This window comes from Passer domesticus, chromosome Z (assembly GCF_036417665.1).
Source record: "Passer domesticus isolate bPasDom1 chromosome Z, bPasDom1.hap1, whole genome shotgun sequence".
NCBI classification, from domain to species: Eukaryota; Metazoa; Chordata; class Aves; order Passeriformes; family Passeridae; genus Passer; species Passer domesticus.
Genome location: NC_087512.1, coordinates 81,084,670 through 81,102,336, shown reverse-complemented (window position 1 = coordinate 81,102,336; position 17,667 = coordinate 81,084,670). Strand labels below are relative to the sequence as shown.

General features: G+C 38.0%; 1 protein-coding gene across 9 annotated transcripts in view; it reads left to right on the top strand.

Moving 5' to 3' along the window:
- XRCC4 (X-ray repair cross complementing 4) overlaps nt 1-17,667 on the top strand; it is a 162,014-nt gene that overhangs the window by 11,078 nt on the left and 133,269 nt on the right. For all 9 annotated transcript variants that reach the window (XM_064403609.1, XM_064403601.1, XM_064403607.1 and 6 more), the window contains 3 exons: nt 2,171-2,373; nt 4,319-4,470; nt 7,280-7,467. In XM_064403609.1, coding sequence (XP_064259679.1) covers nt 4,332-4,470; nt 7,280-7,467 — 327 coding nt within the window. In that variant the 5' untranslated portion in view covers nt 2,171-2,373; nt 4,319-4,331. The remainder of the gene's footprint in view (nt 1-2,170; nt 2,374-4,318; nt 4,471-7,279; nt 7,468-17,667) is intronic.

Here is a 17,667-nt window from a genome sequence, read left to right as displayed (position 1 = left end):
TTGGTCTATGCCTGGTGCTATCCAAAACAACATATAAAATTCTTTGTGGGCCCATTTTAAGAGTGTCTTGTTCATTCAGAGGGGCCTGTGTGCCCTGTTTGTTCCGAGGGCAGAGGCACCAGCCAACAGCTGATTCCTCCTCAGAGGGAAGCATTGCCTAATGGTGATCACAGGAGCCAAAGACCAGGGGGACAAAGTGCTAAAGATAAACAGCTCAATCCCCGACTGTTCAAAGGCCTCAATAAAGGCTCTGATTTACACTTTTGGGGTGGGACCCTGCTGTCCCCACCTGCAGGCTGGCCCTGGCGTGGAGAGGGGCTGGTGCTGTGGCCCCCAGGGATGGAACACTGCCTTTCTGTGACCCCAATCCCAAAACTCCTCTGCAGCTCTGCTGTGCCATAACCAGGGAAGGAAGAAAAGAACTGAGTGCTCCCATTTTGTGGAGGTGGTGAATGGGAAGAGCCCACAGGGGCTGGATGCTGAATGGCACTTGAGGGTGCTCCTCTGGTCTGGTGGACTCAGAGGGGCTTTTTAGGCTGGATCCACTAATTTGGGTAGCAGTAAAAATATGGTCTACTTTTACACAATGCTTGTATCTCACTTTGTTTTAACAAGCTCCACCAACAGCTGGACTGTTAAATTGTGATGCTCCAAAAATTCAGGGGGCTGTTTTAACCTTTCTGAGCATTAACACAGTTCCTACTTTTCTACCCCAAAGATGTGAAAGTGAAAATAAGGTTTCACCTCTCCTTTATAATTTTGTCTTTCTTTCATAATGAAATTTTTTTGCTGGCAGAAGTATTTGAACTGTGAAATGTCACATAAGCTTGACACATTGGAAGCTGATGGAGGGATGATTTTAGTGAGTAGGTGGCTGTGTTGGGACAGGTTAGTTTCAGGAGATTGTTTTATTTCATCTCTTGAAATACAGAGCAATACATTTTTTTTCGAAAATACAGTGCTGTACATCTGTTATTAAGATTTGCCTTTAGAATGAATGAAGTGCATGCAGTCACCTTATAGTGAATGAATAAGGAATATGCCCTCATTTATTGTCTGTATTTTTAATTTCTTTAGTGGTAACTGGTATTTGTTAAATAAGTAGGGAACTCCTTTGCTATTTTTGCTGTATTCATGCTTAAACTGTGTGTGGTTTATCCATTTACTGAACACTGCAGTCAGCTCTGTGTTCTCAGGACATAAAATTGGATTTTTAGTTTGCTGTTGTAATTGTTTTGCTTTCAGAAAAGCAGTAAGCTACAATATTACTGTTTGCAGTGATGTTTTTCTGTGCTGTGTAGGTCAGGCTAATTTTCATGAATGCGTTTTTTCCCCTCCTCTTGAAGAGGAGTGTATAATGGGCATTGTATGCAGCCTGGAGTCCTTGAGCTTTTGCTGATGGGTTGGAAGGGTTGAGTGCTTTGGAGATGGAGTCTGGCTGAGCTCTGCTTACAGATCCTAAATGTGGAGCAATAAGTAATATACTCCTTTCAAAAGGCCAGTGAGCACTGTGGAGGAGAGGAAAGGTGGGAGAAAAAGTATCTTCATTTTATGCATTCTTGGAAAATGCTTTTTTTTCAGAGCTGCACAATAACGTGGAAAAGCAGGAAAACTGTATTTTCCATTTGTTTCGATGTTCAGGGTATTCCTGGTTGTGTCTCCTCATTCTGTTGAGGTTGTGTTTTACCACAGGGGTACCAATGGTGTTGTCTAAACAGAACTTTCATTTTTAGCTGTGCTACATCACTGTAATGAAATACTGATGTGTGCATGGGAAACCAGTATCTCTGTATCAAATGAATTTAGTCTCAGTCCTCAGAGACCTCGTTAGTGCATCTTTAAATAAATAAACAGGCTTCTTTCCTCTGCTACTCTTGACCTCACTTTTTCTGACTGACACTTCATTCGCTTTATCCTTATATAAATAGAAAATGTAATTCTCTTGCTTTGTTTTTTGTTATAAAAAGTCTGGTTTGATAAGAAAGCCTCTAGTGCAGGTATTTTTCACTGAATGCTGCTCTACTTTGTGATAAAAATCACATAAGACAAGCAAAACCTTCCTGCTGAATTACGCATGTATACATCAGTACCCTGTGTGCTGTCTGTCTGGGCTGTCTGCTACTGCTTTACTGTCTTTAACTGAAATACTTTTAAAAACATTGTCTTTCAGAGGAGGACTTCTATGAACATATTTCAGGAGAAGCTGTGTTTTTCCATAATTAACAAGAAGCAAAAGGGAGTCTGGCAGGCAAAGGAGAGTGCATGCATGTGTGCTTGTGGTAAACAGGCAAAAAGAAATTAAAGGAGGCTGATGATCTTGAAAAGAAGAGGTGCCTGTTTATTAAGTGAAAGAACAGAGGACGAGGCCCCAAGGTAAGCTTAAGACCTATGCAACAAGACAGAAGTAACACTAAGAATCTTTTTACAGCAAGGTGTTTCTCTGGATCTAAGTACTGAGTGCTCAGCACCAGGGTTTTTAAAGTCTCTTAAAGGTGCAGGATTGGTGCATTTTCAATCCATGCATTGATTGGTCCTTTTCCAGGTTTTGGTTGGTCCATAAGATGGTGCATTTCTGGCCAATATTTTGGAATTCTGAGGCTCCACTGGCTGGCTGGTCTTCCAGTCACAGTCCATATTAATGTTGTCATCACATGAGGTAACCCTCTAGAACATTCCCTCACCCAGACTTCACCATCCCCTCTCTGGTGGGCATACATTCATATTACAGTACATTCAACTCTACAACCCATTACTTCATAACCTATTACATGAATTATAACAATCTATTACACTAATTAACCATTTAAAATGAGATTACATCATTAACATTTCATTAACTTGCCTATGAAAGCCAACTTTATTTATAACATGCTTGAGGATGCTTGTGTTTCCTGCCCTGTGCTCATGACTGACCCATGGCTAGGCAGTTAGTGCCCCACAAATATTTAAATTGCCTTAATTTCTGGAGTCACTAATTGCAAAGGCATTGTACCAGCTGTCCATCCCCAAATATTTAATTTTTTGGTTCTTGCTTACAGGTGCACATACATGCTGTAGATTTGCTGAAATGGCTAGCTGGTTAGTGATGGAACTAGAAAACTTTTTTTTTAACTGAGATTAATTTTTCAATTTATGTTTTGGTAAGGTTTTAGTTTCTGTTGCATTTTCAGGGAACAGAAAGGTGGAGTATGACATTGGTAATAATAAATGCAGTGGTGGTTTAGAGATGTAAATACTAAAGCTTTATGCTTGAAAACTAGTGCTTAAATTCATATATTTTGCTGGTTTTGAATGTTATCCACTTGTCTGGACAAAGGAGAGGCATTTTGAAATGTTATTGGGTGCAGAGTTGAGCAAGGATTAGGAACAGTTCAGTCAATTGTAGTTAAACCTGCTCCTCCTAATCTGAAAATGCCAATTTTTGGGGAAGCCAAGGTAGTTAAATCTGTACCTAGATTTATTTCTCAATGTCCAGGAGCAAAGGAAAAGCTTCCTTCTACTCCTGCTTGGAAAGCAGAGTCCCTTCAGGGCCTGAACTGATCCTGGTCATGATTATTTACTGCTGCACTTTAGATGGAAACCTCCATAAAGCATTTAATCCCTGCCCAAGCACCATTGTACTCAGTGAATGTAGTTTAAATTTAAATGCCTGATCTGGGTTTTTCCTCCTTTACCAGGCTATTTTTAGTCTGAGTGACCATGTAGCCTTTTCTCAGTCACTTCACTTAGGTTGTGTATAAATACATGGGATTCCTGAGAAGATCTTAGGTCAAGCACAGGTTGCCAAGTTGCTTTGCCAAAGAGCAAAAATATTCACTGTAACATCATATACTTTGTTCTCTGCAGAATCCAGTGCTTAAGATACTTCCTTTGGGTTGCTGGCATTTGCTACACCCTCTGCTTTGCTGTGAATCTCAGTAGCAGCTTTCACGTGGCAGTCTTCCAGATGAATATTGATTATTTTGAATTATGTTAAATATTCTGTACTGTGGGTGATAGCAGACTGAGTTAAAAACAGACCCATGGGGAAGAGCTTGACTGCAGTAATTTCCTGTCCCTCAGCTTCCTGACAGCTTCTTAATTTGAGGCTATTCAGATACGTGTAATTGTTGGCACTGAAACCTTACTTATTATAATCCAGTTTCCTGTTTAAAGTATCACCAGTTCTCTAACAAAATGAATTTGGGGAGGAAAGTAGAATGAAATTGCAAGCACGCTTGTATTTGTATATTCCCCACACATACAACTCCCAATCTAGTTATGCAAAGCTGTTAATCATCCTAGTGGTTATAACAAGATCATCTTGCTTTTTAAACAGGTAGGAGAAGAAGATGGAGAAGACCTTGAACAGAATTCATCCAGTTTCTGATCCAAAAGCAACATATTTTCTACAGGTGTCATGGGAAAAGGATTTAGGCACTGGCTTTAGTTTACTTCTTAGTGATTGTCAGTGTGCCTGGACTGGGACAGGTAATGGAAGGGAAAATGCACTAATTTAAATTATTACTGCTCTTAATTGCTCATTTTGAAACACTTTCTAAGCTGTGTCCCACAATTTTAATGGAAATTTCTTGGGCATTTTGTCCCCAGTGATGGAGGAGGTAGGGTTCATGATCTGGGATGGGCCACAGAACTTTGAAATCTGGAGAGGTTGTGTGTCAAAGCTAAAACTAATTCATTCAGTACATGGATATGCAATGTTTTGTTCTTTCTGAAGAATGTATAATTTTTTGGAGTGGTGCTGAAGTAACACTTCTGTGTCTTCTGCAGATTCTCAAACAAATGTGTATGCAAAGTTCCACTTGCAAACTGGAGTCCATAAAACCTTTAATTGAAGAGGTTTTTTAAATATTTTTCTGGAATTTAAATAGCCAAAGGTAGCTGTATTTCATGGTGAAATGAATTTTTGGGAAGGAAAAGGGACAATGAATTATCAGCAGGAAAAACTTAGCCTGTGGGATTTTTTTCCCCAAACCTCAGTAAGAGGATGTGTCTTTGCATATGTGCATGATTCTCTCATTCATGCCCAGTGGAAAAAGTCCTTGAGAAATGTCAAATACTTGATCAAAAGCCCTTCTCTCAGTAACAAAAATATTTCAAAGGGAGGAGAGAATTATGTATTTTGAGCAAATTGTAGACAAAACCATTTTCTGGACTCCTTGTCTGAATTACAAGATGTATTTATGTAGTTCCTTTTTTCCTTCCTTATCCAGTGGGTGTTGTTCCTCGTCAGTTCCTACACAAGCCAAGCTTTCATATAGGTCTGAGATGAGATAAATGTAAATTAAAATCAACACACAAATTAAATCTGCTCTTCGTTTTCCTTTTAACATTTCAAACACTCCATCAAGCAGGGCTCCCTGCACAAATGTACATGTAAAAAAAATGTACATGTAAAAATACAAGTATTCCATTCCTGATTCCTGGTAGTGAAAGATTTTTCTTTCTTGGCTTGACAAGAGTGAAGTCAAGTTATTTTGAAAACAAAGTGTGTTAACACTGACAAATACTAGTTTTCCTGTTTGAAGGATCTTCTCATCCTTAGGTGACTTCAAAATCCCAGTTTAGTTTCACAAAATGATGATTCTTATTTTTTTAAGTGAAGGCTGTGCCACTGTAGCTGGGAGTGCATAGAAAAAATAGGTAGACACAGTTCTCATTTTGTTGAGTTCCTGCATGTGGTAGAATGGAGGATAATGATTTCCCCAAACAGAAAGCAGGATGACCTCACTTCTTGAAAAAGGAAAGAAAGGAACCCACTGTAGTTCTGCTGTGGGCACTGGATGCTCATCCAGAGGAAAGCTTTTTTCTGTTCTGGAAGAATCTGATCCCTTTCTGAATAAATTCTTACTGAATTTCTAGTCCCTTCAATAATGTCATTGGGGGTTGATGCTGCTGTGCATGAGGCTTTCCTACTGCACTGACCTGTGTTTTCATTCAACAAAACATTTTGGTCAATTTATAGAGTTATTAGATCAATTTTGAGACTGCTTCCATTTTAAATTCAAAACCTGGAGGGAGGGAAGGCAACGGTCGGAATATTCCTGCTGTGGGAAATCCCTTTTGGGTTTCTCATGCTGTGGATTATTTTCCTTGGCAAGACCTACCAGGGAGAGAGTGAGAGTTGCTGATGGAGTTGTCTTTTATGGGTTTAGTATGTTTAAAGTGATGATGAAATGTGTTAGGAGTCCTGTTCAAGGAGAGAGGGAAAGCGGTGGGTGTTGGAGGGGAGGAGAAGCACACAAATATGCAATGTAATCCACTGTGTTACCTTGGTATTGGGTTAAAGAAATACATCTCTGAGGATTTATGCATATCATATTTCCCTAATGATTGATCAGTTCTGCTGGTTTTAAATCCTAAAGGAACATGCAGCATATACAGGGAAAAAAAACCTAAAAACCAACAAACCCACACTGCTCTGTTGCAGCATTTTAGTGTCTTTCTTTTTATGACTTTCTTACTGTTATTAAAAGTTTATCTTGTCAGTATTGCAATCACTGTTCCAGACAACTTTTTCCTTTATAAATATTTCAGACTCACTTTTTTCTACTCCTTTTTGCCTCACGCTGCAAGGGATTACACATTTCACTTTGTACTGTTTTGGGTGACTTTAGGCAACTAGAATTCTGGATCAGTAGCAATAAGGAAATAATCAATTTTCAGATGGGGAAAAAAGGGGACAGAACTTCTGAAAACCCCAGTATTTCTGCTACATTTCCACAAGTGGAAATGTCATACCAATGTGTGTTCAAGGGAAAAATAATCTCCTAATATTTCACTGGATCACAGAATTACAGAATGCTTTGTGTTGGAAGGGACCTTAAAGGTCATCTAGTCAGTGTTAGTCTGTATATACATATATATATATATATATATATATTTATGTAAATATTTTTAAATTATGTATATTAAAAATATATCTACTTTAAGATATATATAGTAAGTATATATATAATATGTGCACTATTTATATACATAGCAAATATATATTCTATATTGTATATATTTTATACTGTAATATAATATATAATTATATTTATATATTATATCTTTATACATTATATAGAATTTAATGCCTATTATATATATTATAATATTATATCTTATATAATAATATATAAGATATTATATATATTTTAATATATATTATATATTTATATACCAGTATTTTATATATATAAATGTATATTAATAGATGCTTTGTATGTAATGTATAATTCACATATTTGTTCCCACACATATGAATATTTGTTCCTCACATGTCTTTTTCTGGTAGTGTCTGAATCAGACATTTCTAGGGAGGCTGATGACATGGAAATGAACAGAGAAAAATATGTGGAAGAGCTGAGGAAAGCACTGATAGCTGGAGAAGAGTCAGCTGGCAAATACAACTTTGTGATTTCAAGAGATGAGCAGAATAAGGCCTGTCACTTCTCCTATGAAAGGAACCTGAAAGATGGCTCTGTAAGTACATAAATGTTTAAATTTAACTGTTTAACAATGAGAATGAAATACATTTTTGTATTTTGTTATGGCCTTTAAAATCAGATGTGTGATACTCACTCCAGATTGAATGAGTGTTGTGAGCTCTTGCATGGGCCAAGCTAGAAAGAAAGTGGGTGCATTGGGATGGATGCTGCTCTTTTCAAATTGCAGCCTCCTGTGCACTTTTGTTTTCCTTGTTTCTTCATCCTCTCTCTGTACAACTCACCTAAATTAGGAAAAAATAAAATTCAGGCAAAATAATTTTCAAATGCTGAAACCTAGTTTTAAAACTAAGATTTTAACTACTTTAGAGTAGGTTGAAGCTGAGGCTGAAATTGTTGCATTAAATTGCAAATGGGAAAGTGGTTCCATGCTGCTTGCTTGGCTGCAAAGGAAAGGACCCTCTTAAAACAGGAAAGAAACCAGTATTATCTGTATCTGTAGATACTTCTGGATATTTCAGGTTGTGCTTTGCTGTGTTAAAACTTTTCTGAACAAGAAGCTAACTTTTAAGGTGAATATCCCAGTTTGTACTTCTTTTTTTGTTTTATACTTTTACCTGCCCTTTTCCTTGTGCAATATAGAAAATTTCAGCTGAGTTTGGCTCTTGAGGAGCCAAAAGTTAGGACATGTAAGTCTACCAGTCTGCATTACAAGTATTTCTGTGAATTTACCCAAGACCATACTGACCCTAAACCTTGTGAGCGGTTTGATTGTTCACAAAGATGTTGAAAGTTTAGGACCGAACTGTAGTCAGAAATTGAGAGCAGTAAGGTTAAGGATCCTTTTTTTTTTTGTTTCTGTCACACATTTTCTACATACAGGCCAGATTAAATACATTCTGTATTTTTATTAAATGAAAACATCCTTGTATTTGTGGGGTCACCTAATACATGTTTCCATCAATTAAGGCTTATGAGAAATTTAACTTGTATGGAAACAACATTATGTCAATTTGAGAAAATAATAATCTGGCCAAAGAAATTGAAAATACAAAGAACCTTGATTCCTCTGTATGCTTTAAACTTTGGGTGTTGAAATAATGTTTTTAGATAAGATAGGATTTCTTGTGTGAAAATGCACTTTTTTTTCCTCTCCCTCTGTAGTAAGCTAATGCCTACAAATAAAATTGCCAAAGCAATTATGTAGAATTAAAGAATAGAATTAGGTATTAGAAATAGCTTTCAGGTGTGTAATAGATGATGTTCCAAATGTTTTTTAAACTCCCTGTGGAAGTATTTGTGATCTCTCTCTTTCAGCACCACATTAGGAAATTAATTCCTGGACTCTGTACATCCAGTGGGCTGATATGTAAATTTACCTAAATGTAAATTTAGTGCAGAGGAAGCCTAGAGAAACTCCTCTGTAGCTTAAACATGACTTAAACTCAGTGCTTATCTATTATCAGTTTAATAATTAACACTTTTTAGTAAAAAAAAAAAGCAAAAACTTCTGAAATGCATTGTTACATATTGAGCTATAAAATACTTATTAATCCATGTAAGTAAAAGTTATTGCAAAATCTTTTCATGAAATTGGTATATGGGTGCCTAAGAGTAAGTTTTGCAGTCTCAGAAAATCAATAACATGCCTTGCCTTATTTTTTAGAAATACAGGCATGCTTATATACACAAATTCAATTATTTTAATTATTTTTAATGGGACCTGCCTTGAACATGATGCTGATCACCAGCAGTCACCTGTGCCCAGTAATTTCCAGAGCTGAGCTCTGTCATGGTTCTCCATCCCACATGGGACTAATGACTGGCAAATCTCTGATTTGCCATCCTGATTTATTGTTTTCATGGCTGCACCTATCTGTGGTATTTGAAATAAGTTTTACCTTCTTTGTAGCATCTTGCTAAAGCTCTGCTTCCATAAAATCTAATTATGTGCCAAATCTGTGTTGGCTGGTCTGTAGGAGTGCAAATAGAAATAGTGGGGTGATGTTAAGGAAAGGAAAACATGGGCATATTACTGGGAAATACTTTCTGATATGGAAAATGGTTTTACTGCCCAGGTGTTTTCTGGAGGAACTGGTGGCAGCCCCATCGTGTCCCTTGCTTTGAAAGGGACTGGAATGAAAAATGCATTGTAATTATCTGCCTTGCCAGTGTAGCCCATTTGATGACTTAACAAGGTGTTTGATTCACCTGTTGTTCAGCTAATGAACAAAAAGGTTCCTTCCATGAACTGGAAAAGGATGTTACACCTACTCCTGCACTGCTTCTATGGAATGGAACCAAATTATGTGTGTCTTCATATAATTTAAAAAGTGTTTATAATCATCAGTTTGTAATAATGATGTGTATTACATGTATATGGTGTATGTCAGGTTTATGTAATGGATGAGTGCTGATGGTTTGGGTTTTGAATGGATGGAAAACTTCCCCAAGTCATGAAGAATTCCTGTCTGATTTACAGGGAGCACAGTGTAACATGTTTGTTTTGTAGTGCCTGTAGTGCTTAGAAGTAACAGAATAAGAAAAATAATTTATCTTAAGGAATGTCCGTAAGGGTTTTAGTACTTGTTTATCTTGAAATGTTGGTCGGGAGAGATAATGATGTCTGAGCTTTAGAAACACTGGCTCTGGCTGTGCCTCAGGATGTGCAGCTGAGCCTAAGAAGTTGTGCCTTTAAAAACCCCGACGCCTTTGGTGAAAATCCCGACGGGTTCAGTGAAAATCCCGACGTGTTTTTGTGAGAATTCCGACGCACTTGGTGAAAATCCCGGCGTGTTTGTGATTTACCTCCCTCAGGACAGGTGGCTCTGCCTTTGGGAGCCGTGCCTGGGGAGTCGGGAAGGACCCTGGAATAACAATGCCTGTGGAGCACAGTGGGAATTGTGTGCGGATCCAGCTGCAGCCCCGGACGGGCCACACACACGGAGGGGCCGGGGAGGCTGGTCCAGCTCAACTGCTGCCACCTAAACAAACACCAGCCACAGAGGCAGTGATTTAGTGCTTGATCTAAGTAGGTGACCACTGGGAAGTAAATCTTTCCAAGTGCTTCAGCGAGTCACTCCACATATAATAAATAATGGAAATCCGGCAAGCTCTTTCTTTTTTTTTTTTTTCCTTTTTCTTTGGGGCTGGCAATTAAATAGACTAAATAGCCTTTGATAAACAACTATTTGAGTGCTAGCAGTCTCTTTTTTTACAGTAATGTGACAGGCTCTGGGTTTTTTTTCTCCCCTTGCCTTTTGCTTAAATTTGTAAACAGGGAGGGTAAGAGCTTAACAAATTCCACCTTAGATGCAGCACTGTTGCTAATTAGGATGATGGAAGAGATGCTGTTATTTGTCTCCCCTGTTTCCTGTGGCTGCTTTTCCCTGGTCGGGCCTGTGAGTTCATTAGAAGTTTACTAAAAGTTGAAAGAAAAGCTGGGGAAGCTTGTGCTAACCAAAACTTTTCACAGCACGCTGACTGAGAGAGAAATGCAGTTGGTAGAGCTCTTTGTGCTGTCCAAACTATCTCGGTTCAAGGTCTGAGTAGTTACTTTGCTGCAAACCACTGAGGATGTGTTGTTTGGTTAGCAAAGGTCACTGAGAGTTCAGGTTGTTTCCCAGGCAATTCCACCAGCTGAGGAGAGAGGAAGATGAAATGATTAATCCCCAGGTCAGTGTGAAAGTAATGACTCTCATATCACTTATTTCACTTAATGTCTGTGTACTTCAGGACCTGAGAGTGGACACTTGAATGGATTTCGTGGAAGCCCATTTTGGAAATAGCTGGCTTCTAATGTGCCTTTTGTAATAGAAACATTAAGTGTTATCTTGTAAGTAATCTCAGAATTCTGAGTGCCACATGATTTTCCCCATCTCACCTCGGGTGTGCCTTCACATATTTCAGGTACACTGGAAATGCAGTGCATCACTTCTGTAGCCTTGAGGTGAGAAAAACCATTTCTGAAAGAACGATTCCCTACCACATTAGTGGGTGTACAGTACACCTACAAGGTGTAGGTGTAAAAGGTGTGACAGAAGTCCTGGTGAGTTCAGTAATTAAGCTCTGCAATTTTCCATGCTTAGCTGTTAGATTATGTATTTGATTTCTGCTTCTGATAAGCAGTAGTTCAGAGAAATTAATTTAAAATACTGATAATTTATGCCTTTAAAACTGGTATTGTTGAAAAAGGCGGAATCAGACACTACGGTGAATAAACTCTCCTAATTTTTTCTCAGCCTGTTAGGATCTGTGTATTTCTAGACCTATCCAGTTGGACAAAAATGGTAGTTTAGTTGCTTTAAGGCCTACTGTAAATTACACTATAAATGGCATCTTTATATTTCTTGAGTACAATGAGAGTCTAAACATATTTCAAGTATATGTAACATGTTCATAAAATAACATATCTGGATTTGTGCAAGAAAAATTGTCAGTTATTCTTTCTCCCTCTTGGTGTTATTGTGTTGTCTCTCCTCCTCTACTCTCGATTCTTTCTCGATTCTCTTTTTGGAATACCTGCTGAGCATTTCAAATCCCTGTGTGGACATCAAGGCTTGCTTTCATTTGCAAATGCTTTCCTTTTAGGAGGAAGAAATCTTTAAATCATGGCACATTGGCAAGCTTTAGTTTCCCAAACACAAATTGCAGAGGACAGTAGGTGCTCTGGAAAAGAGATTACTGTGTGTGGGCTCTAAATCTTCACTGCAAGACCCCAGTCCTGTATTTTCTGTGAGGATGAGCAGCTGCCAGCAGCTGAAAACCAGCAAGAATCTCACCAGTGGTTTCTCTTCAGAAACTCTCTCACCTCTCACAGCTCCAGAGGAAGCATTCATCTTTCTACCTGCAAAGGCACAGGAGAGCTCTCAACCTCATCTTAACTCTTAGGTTCACTAAAGTAGCACCTTTTCCAGTGTAAAATACTGAATGGGTATGTTTAAGCCCTCAGAGCAACTTCAACACCTCTATTACTTCTGCTGCAGAAGAAAATTTCTTGAAATGTAAGAAAAGGGCAAATTCAGGATGTCCTGCATTTGTTAAAAAGTGACAAACATGGAAATATCACAGGGTGATGGGAGGAAGAAATAAGGGAGCTGCAGAATGTGCAGTGAGGAAAGTGTTACACTTCCTGTTGATTTCTTTCCTGAAGATGCAGTGATTTAAAATGCATGTATCTTTGGTTTTCCACTGTGAAGTCAGTCTGCATTAGTGGTCCACACATAAAAACAAGATTTTCTTTGAACAAGGCAAGTCTCTGATTTCTGTGTCCAGTGAGGACAGCAAGGTCAGCTCTTTTTCTGGTGGAACAGCCCTGCCATAAGTTTGCTGGTTCCCTAAAAGTCCTGTGAGGTGTTGTGCCTGCCCATAGGATTTGACAGAATGCTAATTACTGCCTGTTACTTGTCACTATGTGGAATGAGTGTTTTTTTGTCACGAGGACAAAGCCCAAGCATCTTTGAGTTTTAAAATTTGCAGCCCCATTGCACATGGGTTTGGAGCAGGTGAGTAAAATATTCAGTTAGAATTGTTCTGAAATATTTTAGTCTCACTGGAAAATGTGGTTCTCTTGCAAAAAATTTGTTTCCCAGAAAGACAGGTACATCACACAATTTCTAGAGCAGGTTGTTGGGTAGTGTCATTCCAGGAAAAAGCTCCTCCAAGATGATTATTTGTTTCGTTATCCTTTCTTGTTCCTCTCAGGTACCTCTGCAAATAATGTCTGACATTTCATTTAAAATTAGATGTCAATTGCTTTGTTGAGTACAAAGTGTAACTGTTTTTTTTTCTTGTTTTTGGAACCCAAATGCTAGTCTTTCCACATGTGTTTTTCTCAGATAAGTCTTGAGCTTTGGGGTTTTTTAAGAGTTTGAGGTACTGGTTTTTGTTCTGTTCATAAAAGCACATTGTTTTTTCAGTGTGAATAATACCTGTAGGTTATTAGCTTAACACAAATTTGTAACAGAACATTGTCAATACTCTTAGGGTTTGCAGAGGTGCCAAAAACTGGGAGTTGGAAGCAGTCAAGTTTTTTTTATATTAGTTCTTTGCTCATTTAATTGATGGCTGTACATCTTGCAAAACAATGGGAGATTTATTTCCATTAATTTACACTGAACTTGTTGCCTTGCAGTTGTGTTTCCTACCTGTTCAATTCCAGCTGGAATGAGAATTTGTTGTTCTATATAGATAATCCATCCTGAGAACATCAGGGATGAATTTATGGATTTTGCTATGTAGTTAGAATAAACCTGACTGTACTCTTTCAGTCTGCCCTGAGTCTGTATTATTCTCCTCTCAGCTGAATCACTCTCAGGAAAGATGAAAACAAGAAGAGGATTTATCTGATGTAGCTTTTAGTGACTAACACTAGTGATTAGCAAGTTCTGATTTAGGTGAGAGGCTTAAGCCCGAGGTGATGTGGGGAAGATGCATAGTTAAGGAAAAATGTGATCTTGTCTAGCCTTTACAAGCACAGTTTTATTTCCAGTTTTGGTGAGGTGGTTTTTTTTGCTGATAATTGAAAACAGAAGAATTCACTGTCTTTAACTTCCCTGGGCTCACAAAGGAGGTAAAATTGTAGTCCTGTGACCTGCTGTGATTTTCTAAATCAGCCATGCAGTTTTGGTTTTGCCTTGGTGGACTGAAATATATTGAGCAAAGTAGTTTTCATCTTTAAAGAACTAGTGAGACATTGCCTAGAACGTGGGTCGAAACTGAGGAATTAAAATAAAGACTGTATAAGTATATATAGTATTTATTTTGGTTTTATATGCACTGATTTGTATGCAAGGAAATCGTTACATTTCTGAGACCACCTGAAGGTTTTGTTAGCTGTGATGAGGGGGGCAAACCCCCATGTTTTCCTTGACTGTAAATAACTAAATATGACTTGTGTCTTCTTCAGGAGACCAGAGAAATAATCAGACTGCTCTTATGTGGGTGTGCTAGCTTGAAAAGCCTGTAAACTACATAACTAAGATGTTTTGTTCCCAAAAACCCTTGCAGGCCATGGGTAAATCACTAAAGATGTTTGGGAAAGGGACTTTAACAGGGCCCTTATGTGGTAACAGAAGTGCTGTACTAACCAGTGGAAGGGTTATCTGTATTAGTTACCTGACATAATTACAGTTTAGCAGTTCTTTTTTCAGTGATGTAACCTGGGGATAGAACCAGCATGACTGCAAAAAGGACATACTTTCTCTGGAAAAGAACATGCAGGTACCAGTCCTTCAATTTTTCCTTTTTGAATGTGGTCCTCAAGAACTTTTCTAAGTCATTTTTTCTAAAACAACTATTTTCTTTGTTGAATGCCGAGATGTGAACTTACATAGGATAAGACTGACCTTATCCACTATGACTGAAGGTCTTCATTTGTGGGAAATAATCAGGGCAAATAAAATGTGGAGAGAATAAGAGTAGAATTTTTTTGGATCAGGGTCTAGTAAAAACTAAGCATTCCCCCACTAAAAAACCCAAACTTTAGATGAAAGACACCAGATACTTAATTCATTTTGGGTTTAACTTCTGTGGGACAGGCAAATACCTAAAACTGAGGAGTGTGACATCTATTTACACACCTTTATTACCAACTGTTTTTGGGCCTGGGAGTGGGGAGCTGTGTGTTTTATCTCAAGTTTGTCAGACAAGGCTTGCAGAACACAAGCTGGGGCTCTGCCAGGGCTGCATGTGCTCATCAAACATTGTTTAGTCACTGCAGCATGTTTATGCCATCTGCAAATGCATGTGCTCCCCTTCCTGAACAATGCTCTTTAATCAAGACCACTATTGTGGAGAGGCTAGCAGGAGCAGTATACATAATCAGCAGGATGCCAAAATTAGAGTTACATGTGCATTCTGCCTAACCCCACCACGTCAGCTCAGGGTAACAAGCTTCCAGAGGGTGCCACTTCTCTGGAATTAGTACCTTTGTCCATAATCTCTCGTACTTCTGTGTATATTATTCAGAGTCCAAGTTGTTTAAAGAGCTTCGTGGTAATAATAACAAATCAAGAGTCGTCGTGGAGAATTGTTAAGCCTGTAGGAATTGCCTGCTATCTTTTATTTGTTAGGAGACTCCATTTTCCAGGTCTGTCTAAACAGAAACATCCACTAAACCATTTCACATCTGTTGTGCTCCTTTCTTTGTATTACAAAAGCATGAGCTTTTTGTTCCAGTAATTTTGCTGAACAATTTCTTCATTGTGTTAAAGCTCCTGTAACTTCTTGCTGGATCTTTTTGCTGGGTACTAAAAGAGCTCTTAGAGAATGCAGATGTGTTTAAGATGGTGTTAATTCCCTGGTGAAGTGTGCCAGGCAGTGTTCTGAGAATGTGTGTGTCCAGAGATGATGGCCATGATATTTGAAAGATTTCCATATAAATCATATGTGTATAATGATATATATTCATAAATATACACTCAACTTTATATTTTCCATGTCTTGCAAAATAATATAATAATTAGGGCTGGTATGGACCTTAAAGACAACTCCTGTTAACTTCTTGTAAATTTTTAATGGCAATTATTGAAGGTGTTTTGACTAACTTGTCTTCTCTTGACAGCTTAATGTTTTGTTGTGGGTTTGCTTGTGTTTTCTTTTTCATATGTAAGTCAGTAGTGTGGTAGGAGGAAATGTCTTTTTTTTGACAGTGCTTGATAAAGCTGAGATAGTTAATCCCAGTATCCCTAGAGCTGGTGAGACAGCCAGCCTGGACCTTTCTCCCTTCTCAAACCATTTTTTTTTCTTAGAAAAGATTTTTATATTTTAAATTTTATCTTTACATTTCTCTTAATTGCAATTTGAAGGGTTTAACTAGATTTGGACAAAATCTGTCTGTCTAAACTCAGAGTTTATCATACTGCTCCTTGAGGGGTGTTAAAGTTTCCTTATTGAAAAAGAGAAGCTTAAAACTGAGTTAGTGATGTGTCTGTCTGTCATTCGTAGGTTAAAATTTCATGACACCATAATTTTGTAGTGGAAGCTCTCTCTGTGATTCCACAGCTAATTCAGAGGTCAACAAAATCCTGCGATTGCTTTTTGTTTAATTTACCACATCTGGCATACTTGGTTTTGATTCATCAAAACTAGGCGCAGTGAAACATTTCGCAATTATCTGCCAGTCTTGGATTTTAGTCAATTAATTTTTAGTTCTCTGTTGCTTCTACCTGAAGAAACTCTTGTATTTCATGGTGTGTGAGTGACTCTGCAGGTTTTGCTCAGTGACAGTTACAAAAACTGGGTATTTTATGTAGTTGAGCATGGAAAATGATGTCATTCAACAAATGGCAGCTACTTTAATTAAAAAAGAAATTAAAGTCCCTACATGTCAGGTCACATGGTTTAGGAAAATAACATCAATTCCATGACACAGGAGTGTTTTCCTTTCAGCTGCAACTTTAAACCTGATCCAGACCATGACATTGGAAAGAAATATATATCCATATGGTAAAAGAAATGTAATTTTTGCTGAAAAATTCATGTGGATTTCTCTATAAAGCTGCTTCAGTAGTCTGGTGGGTGAAAAAAATCCTCTGCAACTTATTGTTTTAGTGTCTTTGAAGAGAAAATGGCAATCAGGGGAGAGTGGTCTTTATCATAGGCACTCTCTTTAAAAACAGAGATGAAATGTTACACCTTGTTGGTATATGATGGCAACCTCAGGTTCTCCAGGCTTTACTGAGGTTTCTGTAGCCTTAGATCAGGGGGGCATGCACTGATTTGAGAAGGAAATCTGTATTTTGCTCTAAGGCTAAAGCAGCAGCTGAGGAAAAAACAATCTGAAATTGGTTTTTGAACATTGGGATATGCAGTGGAAAATGCAGGGGGAAAATAAAAACAAGTGGGAAGGGGTTTTTTTGGAATTTCTTAGAATTCAGAAAAGTAAATTTATAGCTCAGAGGTAACATTTATGTGGTGTCAGTTTGTGATATTTGCTGGAATTCATCATGAGTATTGTGTAGTTACTGTTTTCTGAGTACTGTGTGACAAGATGGAGACTGTATTTGTTCTTGAAGCTTTTGGGTAGTACTCAAAAACAGCTTATTGCTGACAAATGGCATAGATTGGCTGCTGCTAACACCCAAGCTACAGAATTTTGGTAGTTCAGGCACTAATCCTGTCTCTTACATTAACACAGCTTGGATTGCACAATGACCTTGTTAGCTGAAATGTTCTGGTATTTCTACAGAAACCCCACTGGAAACTTACAGCAAGTTTTGAAAAAGTACATTTAACC